Source organism: Ambystoma mexicanum, chromosome 13 (assembly GCF_040938575.1).
Source record: "Ambystoma mexicanum isolate Mex_15411 chromosome 13, UKY_AmexF1_1, whole genome shotgun sequence".
NCBI classification, from domain to species: Eukaryota; Metazoa; Chordata; class Amphibia; order Caudata; family Ambystomatidae; genus Ambystoma; species Ambystoma mexicanum.
Window position 1 is genome coordinate 106,854,892 of NC_090938.1, and position 26,535 is coordinate 106,881,426.

Below are 26,535 nucleotides of genomic sequence, written 5' to 3' on the forward strand. Positions count from 1 at the left end.
TCCCTCCCGATGGGCTGGGCCTCCTCCACGACTTGGATGAGCTCCTCTTCAGAGGTCGTGTCCATATCCACGACGGCCACCAACCCCTCCCCCACCCTTTCCAACAAGGACTTTGTGGGGGTCTTCTCGATTCGCCTGAAAGACTCCCCCCTCCGCGATGGCAGGGAGACTCTGGTACCTGAGGGCGCCTCCACTGGTGTAGCCTCCACAGGCTGAGCCAGGGCTGCGGCGACATCCTCAATCGAGGTTTTAGCAGGGTGAATTAAGGCCAACGTCACCTTCTGTACGCCTGGGGCCTTCACCTTGGGGGGAGGGTCCGAGCCTCGCTCCCACTCTGCCGGAATCTTCGAGATCGACCGGGGCCTCTCCAGAAGCTTCGCCGGGAGCTCGGACTTCCTCTTACCTGAGGCAGAGCGCTGGCTCGTGGTCGATGGCGCCGGGGAGGATGCGCCCTGCCTGGCAGCCAAGGAGCCCGACTGTTCAGCGCTCCCGGTGCCCGCAGACTCGCGATGCTTAGCCTTTTGTTGGGCCCCCGTCGCCGGAGCACCCTCACAGGACTTAGAAGACCGCTCGGACGATGACTTCTTCTCGCCTGGCGGGCTCTTACCTTCCAGCCAGTTGGCGAGACGGAGGTGGCGATCCTTCATGTCCGCTCCGACATGTTCCCACAAAACGCGCAGTCCTTTTCCTTGTGAGTCTTGTCCTCATGGAGACAGTAGAGGCATAACGAATGCTCGTCCTCCTTGAAAACGTTCTGAAGCTGGCATCCAGGCAGGTCCTGAACAGCTTCCCGGGCGTCGAGCTCCCCTTCTCCTGGGCCATGTCCGGGGTAGGCCTCGGAACTTCTGGAATCCTCCAAAAGCGTAACTCGACGAAATCTTCACCCTCCAGGGGCGTAGAAACTCCAAAACGGATCCCCGCTGATCGGAAGTAGAAACGGTGGAGCTTGAGGCTCTATTTTACCGACAAAAATTAGAAAATCTCCTGAAAAAAGCGCGAAAACGCAGCAAAAGCACGAGGACTCCCAACACTTGAACGTGCGGTAAAAATCTGAGGATGGCTGCCAGGGGCGGGGCTTAGGGAGAGGGCAGTCATTGGCTCGGGGCAGTATGACCCAGAGACCAGTGATTGGTTACTACTGAGAAAGACAGATCAGAAACGAAACTTATACTGATTTTTTCTATACCAAGGATTCCCGGCCTGACGGGGAATATATTCATGAGCATGTGAATCCATTCCAGACCCCATGCTGGAGAAAGCAAATTACAACATATAACCAAGACCATACATATAATATACATTTTTCAACATGTGTCTCTGAAAATGAAATACCAACATGTTTCTGTTCACAATGTCTTCAATGACGGAACATTCATCTTTGGAATTTTTGTTAGAGAAGGGGATTCCTTCAACACCAATAGTTCAAGGATCGACAAAACTTCAAATAGAGGGGAGTTTCTAAAAACCTAAAAACGAATAGAAAAACCTATATTAGTGGCCATGAGAAAAATGCTCCCAAATAGAACAAGCTAGCCTATATCTTAAATTCAGATAGGCAAGCTGCCAGAACGGTTACAACATACACCGAATTGTGAATCTACAGAGACTATTTACCTTTGAATGGTTATTGAGTCTCCTGCAACTATCTTCTTTCCATTAGTTGCCTAGTGCTTGAAAGATAAAGTACTTCAAGTACACGCCATGCTTATAAGTAGCATCAGAACCCCAACAGATGTCTGCAAGAAACAAAGCCAACCACCACCCCTGTTATGCCAACGTAGTATGAGAACTAGCACATCTATTGCTGATTCAAACACAAAAATAAATTACCCGAGTGGTTCATCATTTAAAATCCACACTCCTGGTATCCGTCCATTACTGGACCAAGATTTCAGATTAGTCCAAACAGTGCCAATTAGTTTGTAAACCACTGAAAAGACACAATGGATAAAGAAATGTGTCACTTCCCTTTAAGCGACACTGAAGAGATTCAACTCAATGTAAAACGATCCAAATGGGGAATGCCCCTCTTACTCCATATTTCCCAAAATAAGTTCACAGCACATTTACAAACGCCGATCCACGTCATACAACGTGTCCCGCTAACGCGAGTGGACGGGCTAGTTATTCTACGTCCAGCCCCATCATTGCACAATCATAACGCTCATCTTTCTCAAAAGCTTGTTTTCACAATGGTCAATAAATAAAACTATCAATGCCCCACCAAACATTTACCTGGAACGTTAGTCCCCAATGGAACACAATGCACTATGCCGGAAATGCTCCAGAGTTCTGGTTTCAACAGTACAAGTAGTGTAAAACAAACGGCGGACTCTCACATATGGTAAACACCCTCGGCAGATCGGGCACCATATTGGATTGTGCATGAGATGCCGAGCCGATATAGTAAATACATATTGCATAGCTCCTTCATAATGAACGTTGGCTAGCAGATACCTCTTTTCCTTGAAAAAAATATGTCTGGGTGGAGCACACTGAGCTGCAATGAAGTAGATCAATATGATACGGATCAAAAGATAGTATAACGGCAAACAGCCTCATACCCACCGCTAGGGCCCTGTTTTAGCGTTAGCATGTGATCATGCTAATATAATCAGGAAAAATCCTGAAATTAAAAAAACAATGTTTGCTAATGTGGGAACTGGCTGGTTAGAGGACAAAAGCAATACAATAATGCCTTGATATTATTAGATGTATAAACAATCCACATCTCATTCAATGGGAGGGAGGATGTGTCCGAAAAGCCATGAGTACTAGCATAATGGTACACTGGTGCCAAAATTTGCTTATTGCATATTACCATAGGGTGGACCTGTCTAATCATGAATCAATCACGATTACATATACATGGTGCCAATCAATTCCTTCATTTAACCCATCAACATGACTGAATTTTAAAGATCATTTTTTGCTTAAGATTGGCCAATCTGTAAATCTGCACATAGTGGAGAAAAGAGAAGCCAGACAAAAAAACGAATAGTATTTGTGAATACCTTTTCAAACCTATCTTATAAAATCAAAAGCATTGTTAATAAGACTTGGAAGAAAGTCTACAACAAGAAACTCCCCCCCCCCCCCCGCCCCACTTGTGGCATTTAGAAGAAGCCAAGATCTGAAAAACATGATGGTAAGGAATGACATCTCACAAACACAGAAGCCTGTGCTCCGTCAAACCACTCTTTGGGGTTTCCCTACTGTTAAAGGACATTTTCCATGTGGTCAGTGCACCATGTGCAGATTTACTAAGGAAACTACTCATGTCAATATCGGCTTAGAAACAGATTGGGTACTAGGTGAGATGACGAATTGCAACACAGAAAATGTCATTTATATGATTACGTGCCCCTGTGGCCTAAAGTATATCGGGAAAACTGACAGAAAATGTTGCATCAGGATGCTAGAACATCTGAGTTGTATTAAAAATAAAGTGTTAACTGCACCGATGGTAAAACATTTTGTAGAAAATAAATGAACAGTCATGAAAGTTTTGATTGGACTATTCTGAAAAAGTTTACAGGTTTGAACAAAAATGACAGACCACAGATTGGCCAACTTTGAGCAAAACATTATCTTTAAAATTCAAAGACATGTTGATGGGTTAAATGAAGGAATTGATTGGCACGATGTGAAATTATGATTGTTGTACTACTGTCTTTTTTGAAGTACCTTGATCACGGATGTCTTCCTCTAGGTTGCGAACCGTTTGTAATAAGAGCAAGAAGCTCTATATGTAATCGTGATTGATTCATGATTAGACAGTTCCACCCTATGGTAATATGCAATAAGCACATTTTGGCACCAGTGTACCATTATGTTAGTACTCATGGCTTTTCGGACACGTCCTCCTGCCCATTGAACGAGATGTGGATTGTTTGAACATTTAATAATATCAAGGCATTATTGTATTGCTGTTGTCGTCTAACCAGCCAGTTCCCACATTAGCAAACATTGTTTTTTTAATTTCAGAATTTTTCCTGACTATATTAGCATGATCACATGCTAACGCTAAAACAGGGCGCTAGTGGTGGGTATGAGGCCGTTTGCCGTTATGATACTATCTTTTGAACCGTATCATATTGATATACTTCATTGCAGCTCAGTGCGCTCCACCCAGACATTTTTTTCAAGGAAAAGGGGTATCTGCTACCGAACGTTCATTATGAAGGAGCTCTGCGATATGTATTGTTTACTATATCAGTTCGGCTTCTGACGCACAAACCAATATTGCGCCCTATCTGCCCAGGGTGTTTACCATATGTGTATGTCCGTCGTATGTTTTACACTACTTATACTGTTGAAACCGGAACTCTGGAGCATTTCCGGCATAGCACATTGTGTTCCATTGGGGACTAACTTTCCAGGTAAATGTTTGGTGGGGCATGGATTTTTTTTTTTTATTGACCATTGTGAAAACAAGCTTTTGAGAAAGATAAGCGTCATTATGATTGTGCAATGATGATGCGGCTGGACGTAGAATAGCTAGCCCATCCACTCGCATTAGTGGGACACGTATGACGTGGATCGCCGTTTGTAAATGTGCTGTGAACTCATTTTGGGAAATAGAGTAAGATGGGCATTCCCCATTTGGATTGTTTTACATTGAGTTGAATCGCCTCAGTGCCGCTTAAAGGAAAGTGACATTTGTTTATCCATTGCGTCTTTTCAGTGGTTTACGAACTAATTGGCACTGTTTGGACTAATCTGAAATCTTGGTCCAGTAATGGACGGATACCAGGAGTGTGGTTATTAAATTATGAACCACCAGGTAATTTATTTGTGTTTGAATCAGCAATAGATGTGCTAGTTCTCGTACTATGTTGGCGTAACAGAGGTGGTGGTTGGCTTTGTTTCTTGCAGACATCTGTTGGGGTTCTGATGCTACTTATAAGCATGGCGTGTACTTGAAGTACTTGATCTTTCAAGCACTAGGCAACTAGTGGAAAGAAGATAGTTGCAGGAGACTCAATAACCATTCAAAGGTAAATAGTCTCTGTAGATTCACAATTCGGTGTAGGTTGTAACCATTTTGGCAGCTTACCTATCTGAACTTGGTAAGATATAGGCTAGCTTGTTCTATTTGGGAGCATTTTTCTCATGGTCACCAATATAGGTTTTTCCATTGAAATTTAGTACTACACAGATTGTGCAGGACATCAATTTTTTTCAAGTTGTTCTGTGTCAGATGAATTTACCTCTATTGTTGGTCCAATGAGATAATGTTGCTTTAATTATACTACACCTTTCTCCTTTGTGTATTTAATATACTTTGGTCTACCCCCGACAGTGGAGTAGGGTTGTTCTAAAAAGAGGGGGTCCGTTTGTTTGTCCCGTTTTATAGATACTGCTTCACTACGACCATCATGTAACACTGTATATGACCTGCTGCACCCCCAGATAAGTTGTTTGATGTACTGGTTAGCAATCTGTGGTTTTGCACTTATTCCGTTTGAGTAGCAAATTTGTCTCTCTAGCTGTACATTGGGGGTGGATTATGTGTCGCACTAGGATTATTGGGGGTAAGAAATGCATCGGCCTCAGCTGTATTTGGGAAAAAGCGTCACACTTGGATGGATTTTTGGGAGTAGGGAAAGGTGTTGCACTCTGATGGATTTTGGGGGTGGGGAATGATGTTGCACTTGGAAGACTGCACATGTAGGTCAACACATGTTGCACTTGGAGCAAACCGGGTAGGTTTTCACATGCACCACACTTCAATATCTGAAGACTAATACATGATTTGCACTTAGAAGAGATTTGTAGGTAAGCACTCTTTGTGCTCAGAATTGTGTGTAGGTTAGCACAGTTTACTTCTCTGAGAAGAACTGAAGGTCAGCTCTTTTTTCTACACTTGGAGGCAATTGTGTGGGTTAGCACTTGCATTGCACTTAGTAGAATTTCGGGTATGCCTTGCACTTGTTGTACCCGAGAATGCATGAAGGCTAGCAATTGGGAAGTGCTAAATTAACTGGGGGTTAGCAGCTGTATTTCACTTATAATGAATTGGGTAGTCTGACTTGTGCATTAGACATGACAAACTGTGTAGGCAAACACAGTTACTGCTCTAGAATTGTGACGGTCTGCACATGCATTGCATCAGCAGAATCAGTGTAGATTTTGTAGTCACATTTCACTTTAACTGTTAAGACCAGCACTTGTACCACACTTAGAACGGTATTAGACAGTACAGAGGGTGGCCAGAGCGAGGCATTAGGCTGGACTGGGAGTAGATATTTGTGCTGCGCCTCTAGTGTTAGCTTGCCTTTATGCTCCGGATCTATGCTGGTAACCTTCATTTGCACTTAAAGATCCCAAGTCAGCATTGGTAACCTGATATCAGTTAGAAGAACAAGTTACTTTCTTACCTGGTAACGTTCTTTCGATGGGATGGTCCGACGACGTATTCCATATCTATGACAGGTAATGTCCACAGCTGTGCTACTTCAGAAAATCTTCGGCGTCTGCGTCCTGCGCCGTCCCCGAGGACCTCCTCCGACGGCACCCGATGTGATAAGTTGGACGCACGAAATCCATAGCCTGTTATAGTTTTTTTCCCCCAGAACGTGTGCCACCAGTGTTCTGCCAGTCAGACACACAAGGCCTTGCGGAATGCAAGCTGCAATCGCAAAAGAAATTCTGCAGCGGGGAAGGTAGGGAGGGAGCGATATGGAATACGTCGTCGGACCATCCCATCGAAAGAACGTTACCAGGTAAGAGTAACTTGTTCTTTGAGGGGATTGGGTCCTCCGACGTATTCCATATCTATGACAGACTCCCAAAGCAGTACCAAGCAAGGAGGTGGGAAAAGAATTAAGAACACAAATTTAGCATGTCCAATCAAATTGCGGAATATAGGACTGCCTTGCCAAAGGCCAGATCCTGCCCTCTGATGGAATCGAGGGGTAGAATGGGCCCGCAAGCCAGCCGGAGGGTCCTTACCCGCCAAGCGGTAACACTCGGAGGTAGCTAAAATAATCCAACGAGAAAGTCTGTTTCGTCACAGCTTGTCCCAAACGCTTTCCAGCGTAACCAATGAAAAGTTGATCGTCCACTCTTATCCGGGACATGCGAAATATAAAAGCTCAACGCTCTCCTAGGATGAAGCCTATGGAGCCTCTCCTCTTCCTTACCAGGATGTGGAGGAGGATAAAACGGCGGAAGAACCACCTTCTGGCTCAAATGAAATTCCGAAACCACCTTCGGAAGAAAAGGACGAACTCGAAGGACAACCCTGTCCTTATGAAACACAGTGAAGGGTGGCTTAACTGAAAGTGCCTGTAACTCACTCACTCTGCGAGTGGAAGTAACCGCAACCAAAAACACAGTTTTCAGAGTTAACAGTCTCAAAGGGCAAGAATGTAAAGGCTCAAACGGAGCACCCATAAGAAACTGAACAAGGTTCAAATCCCAACCGGGCACCAGAAAAGGTGACATAGGGAACACATTAGTGAGCCCTTTCAAAAACTGAGAAAGTAAAGGAATCTTAAAATAGGAACATTCTTCGGACGAGCGCTTAAAGATGGACAGCGCCGCCAGGTAACCTTTAATGGTCCCCACTTGCAAGCCCCTGTGGGCCAAAGAAAGCAAAAAAAGACAGAACCATGGGAATGTCACATGCAAAAGGATCCACATTCTTAACTCTGCACCAGTCGCAGAACTTTCTCCAACGGAAACGGTACAGAGACTTTGTTGCCGGCCACCTGGCCGAAAGGAACACCTCCATCACGTCTTCAGGGAAGACCCAATCCTTATACCTCAACCTTTCAGAAGCCAAGCATGAAGGTTGAGGGATCTGACCTCTGGATGGAGAACCTGACCCCCCCCTCGCCTCCCTCCCGTGAGAGCAGATCGTCCCAGTAGGAGGGACGACGTGGAGGGCAGATGGACAAGTCGAGAAGGTTCGGGTACCACGTCCTCTGGGCCCATGCCGGAGCAATGAGGATCATCCGGGAACCGAACCTTCGTAACCTCTGCAGTACTTGCGGGATGACGGGTACTGGAGGAAACGCGTACAGCAGTGGGAATGACCACTCCACCAAACACGCGTCTCCTAAGGCTCCTTTTGGAGGAAATTCCCGCGAGCAAAACCTTTTGCACTTCCGGTTGACACTGGAGGCGAAGAGATCCACTTGAGGGGTCCCCCAAAGGGCGAAGATCTCCAGGAGAATCTCCTGAGCCAGCTCTCACTCGTGAGAGATCGTGCTCTGCCTGCTCAGAGCATCCCCCGTCTCGTTGTCTCCAGCCAGATGAACAGCCGAGATCGAAACTTCCTGCTGCATGGCCCAGAACTCGAGCTGCATCGCCTCCCTGCACAGAGGAAGTGACCCTGCCCCCCCCCCCTTTTTGTTGAGGTAGTGCATGGCCACCGTGTTGTCTGTTAGAATCAGGACACTCTTTCCTCACACAGTCGGCAGAAAAGCCTTCAGGGCTAGTCTGACGGCCCTCAGCTCCAACAGATTGATATGGAGTCTGGACTCGACGGAGACCAACGACTGCTGACTGGCAACTCGTTGACACGAGCTCCCCATCTCGTGAGGGATGCGTCTGTCACGATCGTCACCTCCGGCCAGGGCAGCCAAAATGGGGCCCCCCCCTTCATCAGATTGCCTTCGACGGCCCACCACAGAATGTCCTGGGTGACCGAGGGCGGCACCTGAACAGGGTCCGGCAGCCTGCCGGAGGACTGAGACCACTGGAGCTTGAGTGCCCACTGCAAAGATCTCATCCGCAGACGAGCCTCTGGCACCAGAAGAATGCAGGATGCCATGAGGCCGAGCAGTCTCAAAAACTCGGACGCTGGGAAATTCTGGGCAAGTTGAAACTTGTGCACCATCTGTTGAATGTGAAGAGCCCTCACCTGGGGAGGAAAACACTGCCCCAGGGATGTGTCGAGCACTGCTCCGATGTACTGGAGCTGCGTTGGTGTCAAATGGGACTTCTTTAAATTGAGGGAGAAGCCCAGCTTTTGAAGGGAGTGGCAGATGACGGACAGATGATCCAGGACTTGCTCGGGAGAGCTCCCCCTGATCAACCAATCGTCCAGGTAGGGGTAGACGTGAATCCCCTTTCCTGAGATGCGCTGCTATCACCACCATGAGCTTGGTGAAAACCCTCAGAGCAGAGGTCAATCCGAACGGCAGGACCCGAAACTGAAAGTGCGAGTCGCCAACCGCGAACCTCAGGTACACCAACCAGTCCTGAAGTTGAAGGGCCTGGATGACTTGAGAGAGAGTAACCATCTTGAATTTGTCCTTCCTGAGGAGTTTGTTCAAACCGCGCAAGTCCATGATGGGTCTCAATCCCCAGTCTTTCTTCAAAATACAAAAATAAGGGGAATACCATCCCTTGTTTCTCTCCGCTACAGGCACCAGTTCTATAGCGCCTTTCTCCAGCAGGGCTTGAATTTCCTGCGCAAGGAGCCGATCCGGACTCTTCAAAGAGTTTCCCAGGTGGATTGTCGTGAGGCCTCTGCCGAAAAGGAAGACAGTAGCTGTGGTTTATGATCTCCAGAACCGACACATCTGAAGTAATGGCTCACCACTCTACAAGATGCTGCGCCAGCCTTCCCCCAACCGGCGAACCATGGGACCTGGCCTCATGACTGAGTGGTAGCGGCTGCAGCGTTGCCCGAGGGCAGAGAGGTAAACTGCCCAAGCGGCCTTGGCACCTCGAGTACCCTTGTTTCCACCTCTAGCTCTTACGGTGGCCTCTTGGACTGCTAGCTCCTCTCGCTTTACTGAATGATGAGTAATAGCGAAAGGAACCTCCCCTCTATTGCTGTCCCCTAGGACGAAAAGGCAGAGGTTGGCGAACTGCAGCACCCAACGACTTTGCTGCAGCTTTGGAGGTCTGCAACCTCTCAAGACTCCCGTCAGCCTTGCTGCCAACAAGATGTTCACCGTCAAAGGGCATGTTGAGGAGCCGGGACTGCACATCAGGAGCGAACCCAGACTTCTGCAACCACGCAAACCTGTGTATTACGGTGCTCACCGCCATGGACCGGCTGACACAATCTGCCATGTCCAAACCCGACTGAACGGCCTCACACATGATATCCTCGCCATCCTAAACCATGGCAAGGAAACCATCCCGTTCTTCCACTTCGGGAATAAGTTCAGCCGCCAATGCAACACAGTTCCAGAGTGTCTGAAACGAGACAAGGCACATATGGAGTTGGCCACCTGAAGCGCCATACCCCCTGAAGAAAACACTTTCTTCGCCCAGCCGTCAAAACGTTTGTCGCCCCTATCCGGAGGGATGGTAGGGTACGACGGCTGCTTTGCCGGGGCCGTAGCCGCCTGCACCACCAAACTCTCCGGAGTGGGGTGCCTGGACAAGTAGCATGGGTCGCTACTGGCTGGACGGTATTTTCACGACAAAGACTTGCCCACTGCCGGGAGACTCTACGGAGCAGTCCAAGCCGCCGCCGCCACCCTTCTCTGCAGAGCGATATGAAACGGCAAAACCGGGTCAGTGGGGGGGGGGGGCGGGGGGGGCCAAGATCAAGGATGTCCGTGAGATCATCCTGAACGAACTCCCCTCGGGGAGCTGACCAACCCAAGTACTCGGTGACCTGAGACATAAGGCGCCGATATGAAGAATCGCCATGAGTGCCAGGCTTCGGCCTACAAAACTCCACCTACGGAGAGGTGTCCACTGGCATCATGCAGTGACTGCCTCAGGTCATCAAACTGGCTATGGCCCGAGATAAGCTCATCTGGTACCGTAACCAGAATCAAGCCGTCAGCCTTCATCACCCTCTGAAATGTACTCCAGGTGGGGAGAGGAAGACATCTGGGGACCAAAGCAGTGCCTGACCTTAGCCAGAGCCTTTCTAGGGGCTAACCCCGTGCCACGTGGCCCCTCCGACACCACCGCCTCGAAAGGCGTCGAGGGCGCCGACAGAAACGGCATCGAGCGAATTGGTGTCGGCATCAGCTGCAGCGCCGCCGGCATCGACACAGGCCTCGAAGCCGGAGTTCCGAGCGTGTCTCTCGACAACCTAGGCGCCAACAGCGTTGACGACCCCCTCGGAGGCGGAGCCGAGAGAAATGGTCGACTTCTTCGAAGATGGCACACGGTCTCGAGCGTGTCGAGGACCGGGACCTGGAACGGGCATGGCCAAAACGGCTACCCTTGTCCGAGCAGGACCTCTCCTGCGAGCCGTGCCGACCACCCAAAGGCGTACGAGCGGTGTCTCGACCGGTGCCGGCCGACCCCACTCGGAGGCGCGGACGGACCGGTGCCCTGCGATTCAAGAATCGCTAGCATCTGCTTCTCGAAGGAAGCCCATTCCTCGCTTGCATGGAGGGATAAGCGACCCACCGACGGGCGGAGTCCTCGGAAGAGGACGGGGAAGGCAACCGATGCCGGCGCTTCCGGGAATGCCTCGAAGAGGCAGAGGAGTGGGGAGACCGACTCCTGGAAGCAGACCCACTGGACTTCTGACGACGTGGAGAATCGCCCCGAGTCATCCGTCGAAAGCCCCCGCAGACCGTGACTTCCGGGGCTTAGACACCCGACCTACAGACAGCTTCTTCTTGCGTTCTCGCAAGGCCTTTGCCGTGAGCGACTGGCAGTCGACACAGTAGTCCGTATCGTGGGCCTCCCCGAGGCACCAGAGGCAGGCATCGTGCGAGTCCGTGACCGACGTTTTGGACCCACAGTCCCCGCATTTCTTGAAGCCCGGAGGCGGGGTTGAAGACGAAGTAGACATCGCCACAAACAGGTCTTCACAAAAAACCGAATAGGTTCAACGAACCGAGAAGAAAAACGCAAACTCCAAAGAGTTGAGGCGTACCGAGATTCACGAAGCGAACACGTTCGTGGAAAAAACGGAACTGAGGCTATGGGCGTCGTGCATCCTACTTATCACATCGGGTGACGTCGGCGGTCGTCCTCGGGGACGGTGCATCGACGCAGGAGCCGAAGATTTTCCAAAGCAGCACAGCTGTGGACATTACCAGTCATAGATATGGAATATGTCGGAGGACCCAATCCTCTCGAAGAGGGCTTTTAGTAGTGCTTATATAACTTGGGAGTTGATTTAGTAAGACTTTCCACTCTATGGCGCTTACAGAATCCTAGATTCTAGAGCCCATGGTAGCCTGCCTGCGACACCTAGCAGACATAACAGGACAGCCAGTCTATTGCGCTTAGAAGACTTCAGTGTAGCCTCTCGACAGTGCCTAGAAGAGTCTACGAGGGTAGCTGTTTTTTTGTCCACACAGACGATATGATGAGACAGCAACAAAGATGAGTGCCAGGTACGTATAAATTCATCACTTCAGTGCATCTGCTGCAGGCATGGATATCCAGCCACACATTAAAATGCATCTATGACCTATGACAAAATTCAGTCATTCTGGACACAAAGTCTCTTGCACTCAAACACTTGTGACCAGCCTCACCCCTCCGCACCCATGCCATGCCTGACCTCTTGGGTTGCTTACTGGAGCCTAGTCAGCCCACCTAATCCCTAATCTTTACCATCTGCACACACATTTTAAACCGCTGTGAATTTCCCATACTGTGGTCTCCGAGAGTGTTCCCACCAGGAGCACATTGAGCCTTTAAGTAACGTAAGTAAACAGCGATATATAAATGACAATTACAACTCCACACATGCATGTCTTATCAGTTTCCAATTTTGGTCACCGTTTTGAATCTAGCTGCGCTCTTAATAGTGCCACTGTTTCAATCCAGCTCTGCCTCTACTCCTGCCATCTGTAATCTAGCTGCATTTTAAGTGTAGTCATAGTCTTAAGTCTAGCTGTGCTTTGTATTTGGCCAGTATCTTGAATCTAGTTGTGCATTGAATATAGCCACTGTGTTGAATCTAGTTGGGCTTGAATACCGAATATGGACACTACCTTTCATCCCAGCAGCACTTGAAGCGTAGCCACTGCTACAAATCTAGCAGCACCCCAAACATTGCCACAGTTTCGAATCCAGCTGAATTTCAATTCTTGACACCATCTTTAATCTAGATGCATCTTGAGTGTAGCCACTGTTTTACACATAGCTGCGATTTGAACACTGCCACTATTCTATTCTAGCTGCCCCCTGAAAATTGCCACTGCCTTGAATCTAGCTGCCCCCCAGTATATTGCCAATGGCTTTCATCTGGCTGCATTCGAGTGTGGCTGATGTTTTATTCTGAAACAAGCTGTGCTTTATTGCCACTGATTCTAGCTGCCCTGTGATCTTCACCATTGCCTTGAATCTAGCTACCCTGTGAATATTGCCACTGCCATTAATATAGCTGCGTTTTGAGTGTAGAATCTGCTTTAATCTAGTGTGCTGTGAATCTTGCCACCATCTTAAATAAAACTGCCATTTGAATGTACGGATAGTGCTGCATGCCAATTACTGCAACCTTACCCTTGGAGCGAGCAGAGACAGCGGATTGACAAAGTTACTCCAAACTTTTACGACATTCCATCCATTGGGACGGGACCGGAGCACTTAAAGCATCAAAAATAACATATCTGTATGTGGGGTCACTGCACGTGACTGCAGCCCGCCTTCCTGAGCTCAGCCCCACGCATCTCCCTTCAGTCCTTTTCTATCGTCCGGTCCAAGGACCATTTTAGCAACAAAAAAAAAAGAAAAAAAAAAAAAAAGGATACTTATTAGAAGGGACGGCGGGGGGGAGTTTGGAGGAAAGGGGACTATGGACTAGGAGTAAGGTAGTCACTACGGTGATGTCATACTCTTACGTCCCGTCCCCTTTCCTCCATACTTTAGGCAGATTCCCAAGTACGGACCAAAGAAAACTGGAAGATGGAAATTTCCCTTATTAGAATAAGTTTAAGTAATGCCTGGCCGAACTGGGCATCAGCCCAGGACCTCAGGACAAGACAATGTCTGCAAAAAACACAAGGGGAAGCCCACTTAGCAGCCTTGGCTATGGACTCCCAAGTGATATACTTCTGGAAGGCAACAGCAGCCACCTTGCCACAGACCAAATGTGCATGAACCCCCTTTGGGGGCTGAAGGCCATGAATTGTATAGGCCACGGAGATACATGAAGCTATCCAACGTGAGATGCAAGTTTTCAAAGCAGGTTTCCCTTTTGTATCACCAAACGCAACACAGTTGTGAAGAAATTCTAAGTTTGCTTGTTCTGTCGAGGTAAAACCTCAGAGCTCGTCTGACAAACCCTCTTGGCATCAGAGACCGAGTTAAGAAAGAAAACCGTTAAGGATATGGACTGGTTTGAGTGGAACTCAGACAATTTTGGGAAGGAATGAAGGATAAGTGCAAAGCACAACCTTATCCTTGTGGAATGTTATGAAAGGATGTTAGAGCTTGAAGCCCACTTATTCTTCTTACAGACGTTGTCGCAATCAGGAAGGCCACTTTCCAAGAAAGATTCTTGAGCCCGGTGGTGGACAAAGGTTCAAATGGCTTATGATACAAAGCAGTGAGGACCACACTCCGATCCCATTTTGGATGAGGAGGCCTAACCGCAGGAAGGGGATGAAGGCCTGCAAAGTGTCTCTTCATCACTCGGTTTGCCAGTGAAAAGGAGTAACTGTCTGTAGAAAGATAAGCCGCAATGGTGGATAGGTATGTCCTGCATGATAAGACATAAATCCTAGAGGCTGCAAGGTCTGATATAAAAGACAAGACAGTCAATAGAAGTTTGTAGAGGATCAAGCTGTTTAGCTAGACACCAATGACAAAAACAAAGCCATTTGCTCGTGTACTGAGCCCTCGTAGAAGGCATGCGTGCCGCCTGAATTATGCACCCGTTATCCTCTGGAAGGTCTGCCAAGCTGAAGGATTGTGGGGAGGGGTGGTACAACTGGTGATTTCTCTGGTGGAGAAGATCGAGAATCTGAGGCAACCTGATCAGGTTGAACACCAGGTGCTGCAGCTCTGAAAACCAGAACCTTACTGGCCACCAAGGAGCTATGAAGAGGTCAGTGTAGTTGGAAGCGCTCCCGAGTTTCCAGAGCAACTGATTAATCAACAGCAAAGGCAGGAAGGCATAAGCTTTCAAGTTGTCCCAAGAAATCTCAACAGCCTCCCCCAAGGAAGCCATTCCGAGACCGTCCATGGAAGCATAAAGTTTCCTTTATGTTAAGGTTGCAAAAGGTCCACCGCTGGAGAACCCCATTGCTGAAAGATCTTGTCGCTGTTCATCTCCCACTCCTAACTCGCTGCAAATTGGTGGCTGAGAGAGTCTCCCTCAACATTGATTTGACCCGGAATGTGCACTGTCTGAAGCCAGACATTGTGCTGGATCGCCAATTCCAAATTTGGATAGCTGGTTCCAGAGGTGGGGACCTGGTGCCCCCCCCTGCTTGTTGATGTAGAACATAGCTACAGAATTGTCTGTACGAAATCGAACCACACTGTTGAGGAGAGTGCTGAAAAGTTTTGAGTGCTAGAAAAACTGCCAGAAGCTATAGGTAACTGATATGGGACCGTCTGTACTGGGCTGTCCACAGATTGTACACCTCAAGGTGATGTAGCATTAACTCCACCTCCCCTAGAAGGGAGAAGTCTGTGGTAAACATGAGTTGTGGGCAGGGCTCCTGGAAGGAGGTTCCCACCGAAAGGTTGCTGGCGGAGGACCACGATTGAAGATCTGCCGTCATGGAGGATGGCACTGAAAACATTTTGTAGTCTAGGTCCATAGCGTGAGACTTGAAGCTCGAAGAGCAAGCCGAGTGTGCCTCATTTTCACTCTTGCAAGAGAGGGCTCAGACGCAAGAAGCCATAAGGCCCAGGAGTCTTTGGAACCACCAAGCCGATAGATGGGCGGACTGGCAGAAAAGCAGACATGTGGTTGATATGTCCGCAATTCTGTCCTCGTCAGGAACACAGGTTTTAAGCAACCGTCAGATGATTTCCACCAGTTCACCGACAGCCCAGATGAAACAGAAGCTGGAGGGGTGACTGAAGATTGGCCGCTGCAGCTTGTGGCCCAAGGACTGCGCAGAAGCCATTCGTCCAAATATGGATATACATGAATTCCCTGCAGTCTGAGAAATGCTGCGATGACCGCCATCTTTGTAAAGACACGCTGTGCCGAGATGAGAGCAAACGGTAGCACTCGATCCTGCAAGTGTTGCGTTTCCACGGAGAACTGATGTGGCCCACAGATCGGGATATGCATGTAGGTGTCCTAGAAATCTAACACTGAGCCAATCGCAATTCCGGAGCGAGGACCTTATCTGGCTGGGCGTAATCTTGAATTTCTCTTGGGTTGGGAAGCAATTGAAGTTAGAGGTCGAGGATAGTGCGCAGGCCAGCCTTGTTGTGTTTGGTCACTGTAAACTGATAGGAGTAATAGTCCTTCCTTTGCTCCCGCAAGGGAGCATGTTTCACTGTTCTGAGGTCTAGATGTTTCTGTAGCTCGCCTCTGAGGGAGGGCCACCCAGTAAGCTAAAGAGGAGGGTCAGAGGGTAGGTGTTCGGAAAGATTCCCATTTATGTGAAGTTTTCCCTCCAGTTGTGTAGCCCCCAATTTTTTGCTGCTGTTTAAAAACCATAGTCTGACTTTGCCAGAGCACAGCCTTGAGCTGCACTCCCCTGGGCTTTTCACTCACTTTGTTATGGGGAAACTGATATGCCCTTAAAGGCCGTTAGTACTGGAGACTTTGTTTCCCTTAATCCTTTCCAATGTTGCCCCTTTTCAGCAACATGTTGCAAGTGCACAATATACCTTACAGTACAGTGCGCTTGGGTCTTCCTGTCATTTCCAAATGCCCTAGACACCCTCGAAGGATGTTTTAGGAGAAGTGCAGATGTGCCTTGTACAGGGCTGGTGGCAGCTTATCTTTCCATTAATTTTTAACCCTTTCTTGCCATGCAAACCAGTTTTACCACAGTTGGCACAGAAAGTTGGTCTGGCTCCAAAATAGCCATTCCACGAGGTTCTTTGTCCCGTCCTTTGGCCATCTTGCCCTTCACCTTCCTCATGTCGAGCCAACCCAGGTCAGTCCTTATTTGGGCATGCATTCTCCCGCAAAACACCAAGCTTTCACTGGCTTCTACATGCCTTGTGTGTGCCCCCCAGGAGTTGGGATGGACTGTTTGCAATCCATATCCTGGGCGCCAGAGTGTCTGGTGTGCTGTGAATGACTGGGACCACCATGGTCTGCAATTGGTCCACGTCTGGTGTGCCTGTATGTGAGCATCTCCCACTGGTTCCTCTTCGTTTTGCTGCGAAAGAGATTCTGAATAAGAGAATGCTACAAACACCCATAACAGGTCGATCTCTTGAGTTCTCACAGAACCTAGGATAGGATCCAAGCATCCTGAAACTAAGAAGCCGAGTCGAGGAACCGCCAGAAGGTTTGGCACCCCGAGCCCACTTTTGTCCCGCTGGCCCCCCTGTGCATGAACTAGAAGGTCTGCGAAGACGCTTCGACCCATTAGAATAGTGGGACCAACTATTCTCGGCACCTTCATTAAACCTTGCAAGAAAGACTTCTTGGAAGCGTCCCTGGGCCAACCAGTGGGCTGACCAGCTTGCGCAGGACCTTTTCTCTGACAGCTGCCGTTTCGATGAGACCCTTGAAACATCGCAAGCTCTGTGTTCACAGCCCTCTCATACCGAATTTCATACACTTGGCATATTCAGGTCTGAAGTAAAGCAATAGCGCTCAGACTGGAGTGCACGCGGTTACCGTGTTGCCCAGCCGTGGTGACAAACTTTGCAGGTGCCTTGCTGATGTGCCCCTTTGTGCCCTGAAGCCTGCTAAAGTTAAACTGGCCGGATCCATCCACCAGGAGCGGAGAAATCACCACTGTCCCATTTGGGAATCAATGCTGTAACTTTGCCCGCTGAAAAGAGCCACACAACTGCCGTATTTCAACCAGCAACCAAAGTGGACTTGACTGCCGAAATTTGGTCTGGAGTGTGCCAGGGGTCGGTGAGTACTTCCAACCCTTACCAGTGGCCCCTAGCGCATCCACCCATTTTTATGCACAAGTGTCACCTGAGGGTCACTCTCCTTTCCACAGATGGCCTGAGCTATCGAACCATTCCCAACTCCTGGAACCTTTTCTGCATTTTTGGGGAGACCCTCCACGAATAGTGTGAACTTATTCAGCCTTTTCAGACCTGGAGAGAAATTATCACATGGCTTGAGGCCAAGGACAAGACTTGCAGTTCTGTTCTGGATTAGTTGTAAAGGGCAGAGAATAGAGGCGTGTAGATTTAGAAAGGGGCTGTTACAGTAGTCCAGCCTCGCGAGAACCAAGGCTTGGGAGACAGTGAGCTACCGAGAGAAGGAGAGGAAAGGCAGAGTACCTCTGAGGAGGTGCAGTAAGAAGTTTGACTTTTTAGAGATGTCAGATGTGCGAGAAGGCAAGTGTGGAGTCGAAGATGACCAAGGTTCTTGGCCTCGCAGGTAGAGTGAGGGGGGGAAAGGATGGTGAAGGTGTACCAATGAGGAGAATCTCAGTCTTGTTGGCATTTAGACAAAGTTGACGGCACACCAATTTTGAATGGCGATTAGGCAATCAGAGTTGAGGGAAGGAGGAGGCCGAAGCAAGCTTGAAAAGGAGTTGGGCGTCATCAGCATAGCACTGGAAATTAGAGCAGAAAATGGAAATGCAGTAGGAGAGAGTTGCCAGGTATTGGTTGAAAAGCCAGGGTGAAAGGTTAGAACCCCTGGGAAACACCACAGGTAGAGGGGAGACCCATGTTGTACCTGGGAGGGACGATCAGAGAGGAAAGAGGTCAGCCAGGCCAGAGCCTGATCAGTGATACCCAGGTTGTCAGATGGTTGAGCAGGGTGGTGTGGTTGACCGTGTTGAAAGCAGAGGAGAGATCAAGTAGGATGAAGACAGAGGGAAGCTGGAATCAAGGTTGGAGAGCAGATCTCCACAGATGTTCAGGAGAGCAGTTTCCGTGCTTCTGGCAGCTCTGAAGCCAGATTGGTGCTCATGGAGGTAACCAACAGAATCGTACTTAAGGTTAAGCTGAGAGATGGGCAGCTTTTCCGGGAGTTTATCCAAAAAGGGAGTAATGGAAATTGGGCGTTAGTTAGCCCCGACAAGGATTTCTTAAGGAGAGGATGCACAAGGGAGTTCTTCAAAGCGGCAGGGAAAGAATTATTTTTAAGGAAAAGGCCAGAGCGCTCCTGTGCCGAAACAGTAAAGGGTCCTGAAAGTACACCACCTTGCAGAGCCGGAGGCTCGGGTATTGGAATATCTAGCAACACCATTGTATGCACAACCCGGTCTTGAAGGGCTGAGGGGTGGTCTTTGGTATCCTGGTCCACTTGATCTTCAGCCAATGTGGCCGGAACAGAAACCTGATGCGCAGCACGTGGCACCTCATCAGACCCTGTGGGCAGACTTGACTGTGCAATGGGAGTCTTAAGTACAGGTGAAAGTGGAGACAGTGGGCCCCACCGGAAGAGAAGGGGCGGCACTACCAGAGCCTGCTGAGGAGTAGCCGGAGCAAGTTGCGGCTCGAGTGGCTTAGGATACATTTCTTTAAATAGATCCTTAAATTATGCCTTCATTGGGTCAAAGTGCATAAGGCCTGGAAATTGCCAAAAAAATGCATCCTCAGAGGAAGTTCGAAGCACAGGAGGGGGTGGAGGCCGCTCTGAACGGGATACCCCCAGGATTGCAAAGAGGCTGGTTGCCATGATAGCCCTCCACCAGCTGGATCCAGGTAAACCAAGGGTGCAGACGTAGAAGGGAATTAAACTGGCAGCGGAAAATGAGTACGCCAATCCATTGGAGGGCAGAACGCATTCAGATTATCCACATTACGAGGAAAAGGCTGCTCACCCCCAAAAGCAGGCGCCTCTGTACCAGCCATTGAGAACATTGGTGTGAGAGACAGTCAAAATGGCTGCCTCAGACCGCAGGGGTTGGGCTGCCATTTTGTTACTGCCTGAGGTGAACTGCTTTACAGGAGTCAGTGAGGCCACTGTCACCACAGGGGTATCTAGAGACTTCTTTTCCATTTTAGCCTTGGAACAGGGAACCTTGGCAGAGCCAGTGCTAGCAGATCTAGAGCGCTATTGCAACCCCTTAATTTCTGCTGAAGAAGTAGCCCTCAGTGAGGGAACCTCAGCAGGGTGGGTAAGAATTAAGGCGTTGGACTTCATTCTTTGCCCACTCAACAGAATCAGTTCGACCACAAGATTGTGTATGAGAAGGCTTAGGGTCACCCTCTGTAGCCAAAGGGCTCCTCGATCTTGCCGGTTTTAATTCTAGCCCCTAGTCTGGGATCCTTGGGGCAACCCCAGTGCTTTTAGTTGCTTTACTGGAAACCTCAAGACTAGTCTCGGTATGTTTAGTTCCAGACTTGGAAACCTCAGTAACTACCACAGTGAAAACATTAGCCCCCAGAAGGGGAGCCTTGGATGAAGTTCCGGTCCCAACAGCCTCCTTGCAGGGAACCTCAGAGGAAACTCTTGAGTCCAGGTTAGATGCCCTGCAGGCCACCTCAGAGAGAGCCCGGGTACCAGACACACTAAGGCCCCTTCCGGAACCAGAAGACCCCGGGAAAGAGTGCCCTGGCCAGGGTACCCTAAAAAGGAAGGAACTTACCGGACGATTCCTTTGATCTTCTATGAACTGCTGTAAATGAGAAGGAGGAATCCGCTGGAACACCTCCTCCCACTGGACAAGCCAACGCTGGAGTACACAGACCGAGAGGGAGTCAAAACACTCCAAATCGAGAATGGGGATCCGCCCTCGTGAAACAACCTTTGCATGAAGAATAGGACACAAATGCCAGACGCTCCGGCATAGATGGAAGAAAGAAGACCTTCGTACCAGAGCAGGATTATGAAGGACAAGGGAACAAAAAAGAAGAAATTCACTAAGATGCAAGTGCGTCCGACCCCAACTGCACAGAGAAAAAGGACTGAAGGGCGATGTGCGGGGAAAAGCTCAGGAAGGCGGGGCTGCAGTCACGTGTGGTGGCCCTGCATAAAAATAAAGATCATATTTTTGATTCTTACAAAGTGTTCCGGTCCAGTCCCGATGGAATGTCCCAAAAGTATGGAGGAAAGGGGATGGGACGTAGGAGTATAGCCATCATGCCTAGCAGCTCCCAAGGTTAGAGGGGCAATATGGCACAGAAGAAAATGGGGCCAGCTCATATTCCTGCCCCCTCCACATGATCACCCCTCCCAGTGAATCCCCCGCACCACCGCAGACATCTCCCACTGCACCCGCCCTCACGAACCCACATACATACCCTTCCCATTCTGCCCACACCCCACCCTGGTACCATCCATGCCTCTCCTTACCATCGAGGTCTTTGCATCCCTAAGCGCTGTTCAGGCTACCCTTACCAATAACGCCCTCAGCTGCCCGGCCTACCTCCACACACCTCCCACTGCACCCCAAAATCCTTTAAAACACAGAACCCGCACCACCCAGGACCCTCACCTCTGCACACTTCACCAAACACAGGTGTTATAGCCTCCCAAATCTTCAAGACTACAATTAAAACATACAAAACCTGACGCTCCAGGAAGTGAAAGCGCTGTTCAAAAAACAAACAAAAGAAAGTTACATTTGGAATTGAAATAGTAACTCCACAAAACCTGTCCCTGTGATAATCCAGAGTGTATTCTGTCACAATGCAGAAAGCTGCCGCATGGCAATGATTTTCATACAGTTTTTGCACACGTCTTCTGTATTTCACATTTACTCGCTTCCAAAAGAGAAGTCATTTTTACTCTCAAAGTTTAAAAAAGGGGAGTAAAATACTCACACCCCAAATTCTTATCTGGAGCACTGGCTTTAAGGCAGACTGCAAATCCATACTAGTAAAAATTCTCATCAACCCCTCTTACCCACAGCTTCTTACATCATTTACAGACCTCCGGGCCACAACAAAAACAAAATGTCGATGCTCCAAGCAACTCCCTAGCAGCCATTCTGGTAGCCACCCCTCCCTCACCTTGCTAGGATATCCCACATAACCCCATGTCACAACCACTTTTGGACACCCAGGAAGCCCTAAACATGACTCAACTGATATAAGGACATAGCCTAGATGCAATTTTCAGCTCCTCCAATCTGTACTTCATGCCCAGCACCCGACCACTAATCTGGACGGACTACGCTGCCATCTTCTCACCATCAACCGGAACCCCTCCTCCCCGCTTCACTTACCGTGGACCATCCACCTGCTTCCCATAAAGTCATAGTAACCACTGACTTGCCTACCTTCCCGATCTCCCTCTCCAAGGAGGTCTGCCTTCCATCAGACATTTTGACCTACGGCTCTCCAATGCCCTCAGTACGCTCACCTCAATAAGATACTCTTCAAACAGACAAGGCCCTTCGCCCCTAGATGGTTCACTAATCTCAAATCCCTAAAAAACATTACCACACCCTGGAACGCAGATGGCAGGCCTACCCATCTCCCCAGAATAAAGCTGCATATGGCAATCAGATCTCAGAATTCCTGCCCCCTCCATGCACTTCCTCCCCTTCTCCCCACTCCCAAGCACTGTGATGCCCTTTTCGTACCACTTCCACAACATATTTGTGGGAAGAAACTGCACCATCGGTGCTAAACTAGCAGCGCTCCTGCCAGATTGCCTGCTCCCTCGTCCAAAACGACAAATCCTCCAGCCTCCCCAGCTTGAACTTCTCTCCCATCTCACGACCAGAATTCCTATGGTCACTTCCTAGCAGCCACCAATAGGGATCCTTGGGAGACCCATGCCCTCCTGTCCCCTTAAAGATATCCTTTCCTCTACCTGTGCAGCAAGAATTTCAAGATCCATCATTAATTCATCCCTCACCTCAGGCATATTCCCCAGCAGCTTTCAAGACATCGCACATCAAACCCCTGCTCAAAAAACCCTTCCTTGACCCCCCCTCCCCCCGCCCCCTCCTACCGGCCAACTATAGACATTGTATTGACTGAACAGCCTACTCACAGCTTTGCCTATTCACCAAATCCAACCTACTGCTCAACCCTCCCCCCCCCCCCCCCCCCAATCTGGCTACAGACACCTTCGAGGAACAGCATCTTCCCTAGTCTCCATCTTAGCAAAACTCAAAACAACCCCAGACTCTGAAGGCTGTGCCGCACTTATCCTCGACGTCCCAGCAGCCTTTGAAACTAATCAACCACTGCACCCACAGACTGACTCACTTGCTCGGCATCAGGGACAACACATTAAGGTGGATTTCTGCCTTCCTTGCCAACCAATCACAAATGGCCCTGAGTCCTTCCTCCTCAACCCCTCCCTGTGCCCTGTCGCCAACAGAGTACCACATGGCGTATCTCACCTACCCCCCCCCCGCCCTTATACACTCACATGACCTAACCTGCTACAACTTCAGGGACGACAAATAGATAAGCAAGATCCAAGACCTCTTTCAACACCCATCTCGAACTCTCATGCCTCACAGAAATTAATCACCGGGTGACGGCTAGCCACATCCTCAACCCAGGAAAAACCAAAATCGTGATCTGTGAGAAGACTGCCGTCTTTCCCCAACTCACACCGTGGCTGTCCTGGCTAAGCCATCCTCCCGCCACATCGAACTCAGTAAAGAACCTGGAATGCACCATGGACACCACTTCAAAACGGTCTAAATCATGCTACATACACCTTGGCATTCTCCGACACATCCTCCCTTACCTCTACTACCCGCACAGAGTCCCTGCAGTCAGAAACAGTCCTCTCCCACCTAGACTACACCAAATCCCTAGACCTGGGCACTCCTGCTTCTCAACTCGAAAACTCCAAATGGACCAAAACAGCAGCTAGGCTCCCCCTAGCCCTCAGCCTGCCCCAGAGATCACATCACACCCACCCTCTGTATCCTTCACTGGCTCCCTGTCGGATGGCCTTCCACTTTCAAAGCTATATGCATCACTCTGCACAAGACAGACCAGAATACCTTCAATGCAAGGTAACCCTGTACATACCCAACAAACATGAGATCGGGCATTGCAGTCCTTGTCACCCCACTCTTCAAATCAACCAGAATAAGGGTGGGGGGGGGGGGGGGGGGGGGTTCTCCTTTTCCGTCCAGGCTCCCAGAATATGGAACACGATTCCCTCAGCATCCACAGCTTAGAGGATCACCTTGCCTTCCGGAAGGCCCTCAAGACCTAGATCTCCCCCTCAGCCCACCCACGCCACCTACATCCTGACGATACCTTTACGTCTCCAGTGCTATTTCAACCCTGTCAATTAGGCCAGGGCAGAAAATGAGAACCTCAAACAAAGTACTGAGCAACGCAGAGAAAGGAACCCAGCACAAAGAATAAACCTTCCAGAACACCCTGGTAAGTATCACACTGCGTGTCAATAGAAGATCGCTGTTGGCACGGCCGCCTGCACTCATCTGCAATCACACGATACTTGAAGACACAACATACAAAAACTCTTGCCAATTAACTCTTGCCCCCAACTACCTTCTTATTGCGTATAATGTACAGATGCATTCTATACCCCCCCTAACAAATCTCCCATTCCACGGACTTCGATCCCCAGAGGGTTTCACCTACAAGCGCTTTGAGACCATACCAATGGGAATAGATGCTATTCAAATGCAAGATTACATTACATTGTCACAACCTGAATTCATGCGCTAGGGTTATACTATATTTCACTTCACATTTGTATTTTAACTTTGAAATATCCGGTCAGTGTTGTTGGGATACACAAACATGCATCAATAAATAACATGCAAAAAATGCAGCTTCCTACCTGTTCCGATTTCTCATCGGAACTGCTGGGCGATTCGGATGTATCCTTTACAAAGTAGTTATCCACCAGATCTATTTGTCTGCATTCTTGACGGCATATTGGACACCGGATTACACCAACTATGAAGGAACAAAAGAGTAAAATAATGTTTCACAGTTTACCAAGAACAATGTCATAATATAGCATTCTAGAAAGACAGCAATTACACTGTGCACATTTAGATTTTCATGAAACGTTTAAAGTGATTGATGTTTTAACTAGAAAAGTTAAAAGGGAAATTAATGTACTTCCCTATATTACTTTGAAAAGAAAGCTACAATAAAGTAGACTACCTTTATAACTACCACTTTTAGTCAAGGACCAAAGCTAATGGGTTATTAGAGTAAAAATGGTGCGTCAAAAACAGTTGTACTTGCCGCCATGACCCTGCTGATACTGTCAGCGGAATCGATTCCAGTTTGAAGTGACTCGCACATGGCATCTTTGCCATCTTTAATAATGTTAAGGAAAGCTTCCTTTTCCTCTCCTTCGGGTATGCAGTCAGCCGCTGATGAAGCACACTCCCACAGTGTGTGACTGAACCTGGCGAGCGTACAGGTGACGTAGATGGACTTCAACGCCATACTACAAGCAGAGAAGTCTATTTGCCATAGAATCGTACCTCTTGTCATCTCTATCCTGTGAGACAGTAGGGTAAGCGGTCCTGCTGCTTGATGAAGTTGCCGCTTGGACCACCAGGCTCTCTGGAGTCGGGTGTTTCGATAAGTGTTCAGGGTCAGCAGCAGCTACCCTATACTTGGCTGATAATCTTTTATTGACAGCAGGGATAACTTCAGGAGTTTCCCAGTTAGATGCAATTTTTCTTTGTAAGGCTGTATGGAAGGGGACCACAGGATCCTCCTGTGGACCTTTGTCTAGTAGGTCTGTCAGGTCATCCTGTTGAAAAACAGGCCAAGGCGCAGACCAACCCATGAATTCAATAATTCTTGCCATCAGGGTTCCATAGGGTGTTTTGGCATGTTCCCCTGGGTCTGGCTTAACAAAATCCACTTCTGGGGAAGTGTCCAGCCCACTTGCCTCATGTAATGACTCCTGTAGGCCTTTCAACCTTCTTTCCTCAGAGGTGAAATCGCCTGAAACAGGTAGTGTGGTCCTCTGCAACTCAAAGGTTTCCTGGTCAGAATCTTCCCCTTCTTCATAGATTGATATAAAACCCATTTCTAAGGCAGAAGGAGCCAAATTCGTCATTACTGGCCGAGAAAACGTCGATGTCGTCTACGCCGATGTGACAGGCTTCGAAGGCGCCGAAAACGGCGTCGAGAAAACCGGAAGAGTCCTCGAAGAATTCGAGAGGATCGGGATCCTACTCGAGGACATAGACGACGGTCTCGGCGTAGTGTCAGAGGCTCTTGGAATCACTGTTGGCTGTGGAGTAGCCGTGGTCTTATCTTTCATCGGCGTCGATGCGACCGATGCGAAGAACCCTTCGACAACGGTGTCGATGGCGCCGATCCATGCGAAGGGATCTTCGACGGCAAAGACGGTGCCTTCTTACCCGATGGCCCGTGGCGCTCTCGGGTTGAATGTTTCGCCGGGTGCGGTGACTCGCAGCGTTTTGATTTTTTGGGTTTTTCACCTGGGGGTATCACCCTCAGCTGTCTTCGAGGGGGACGAGGCCACTTTCTCGAAGACGCTTAACATTTTTTCCTGAATTCCTCCCACTCAGCCTGAGAGCTGTGTTTTGTGGGGCAGGAGACCCTTTCTGGGGAAACGGAAGACGAGGAAGGGGATCTTCTACGTCTCTTTGAGTGTCTTGATCTCGACGAATGGTGGGA

General features: G+C 48.9%; 1 protein-coding gene across 5 annotated transcripts in view; it reads right to left on the reverse strand.

Moving 5' to 3' along the window:
- Positions 1–26,535, reverse strand: part of TRIM33 (tripartite motif containing 33) — a 1,358,766-nt gene that overhangs the window by 1,223,426 nt on the left and 108,805 nt on the right. For all 5 annotated transcript variants that reach the window (XM_069633393.1, XM_069633392.1, XM_069633390.1 and 2 more), the window contains exon 2: positions 24,701–24,819. In XM_069633393.1, coding sequence (XP_069489494.1) covers positions 24,701–24,819 — 119 coding nt within the window. The remainder of the gene's footprint in view (positions 1–24,700; positions 24,820–26,535) is intronic.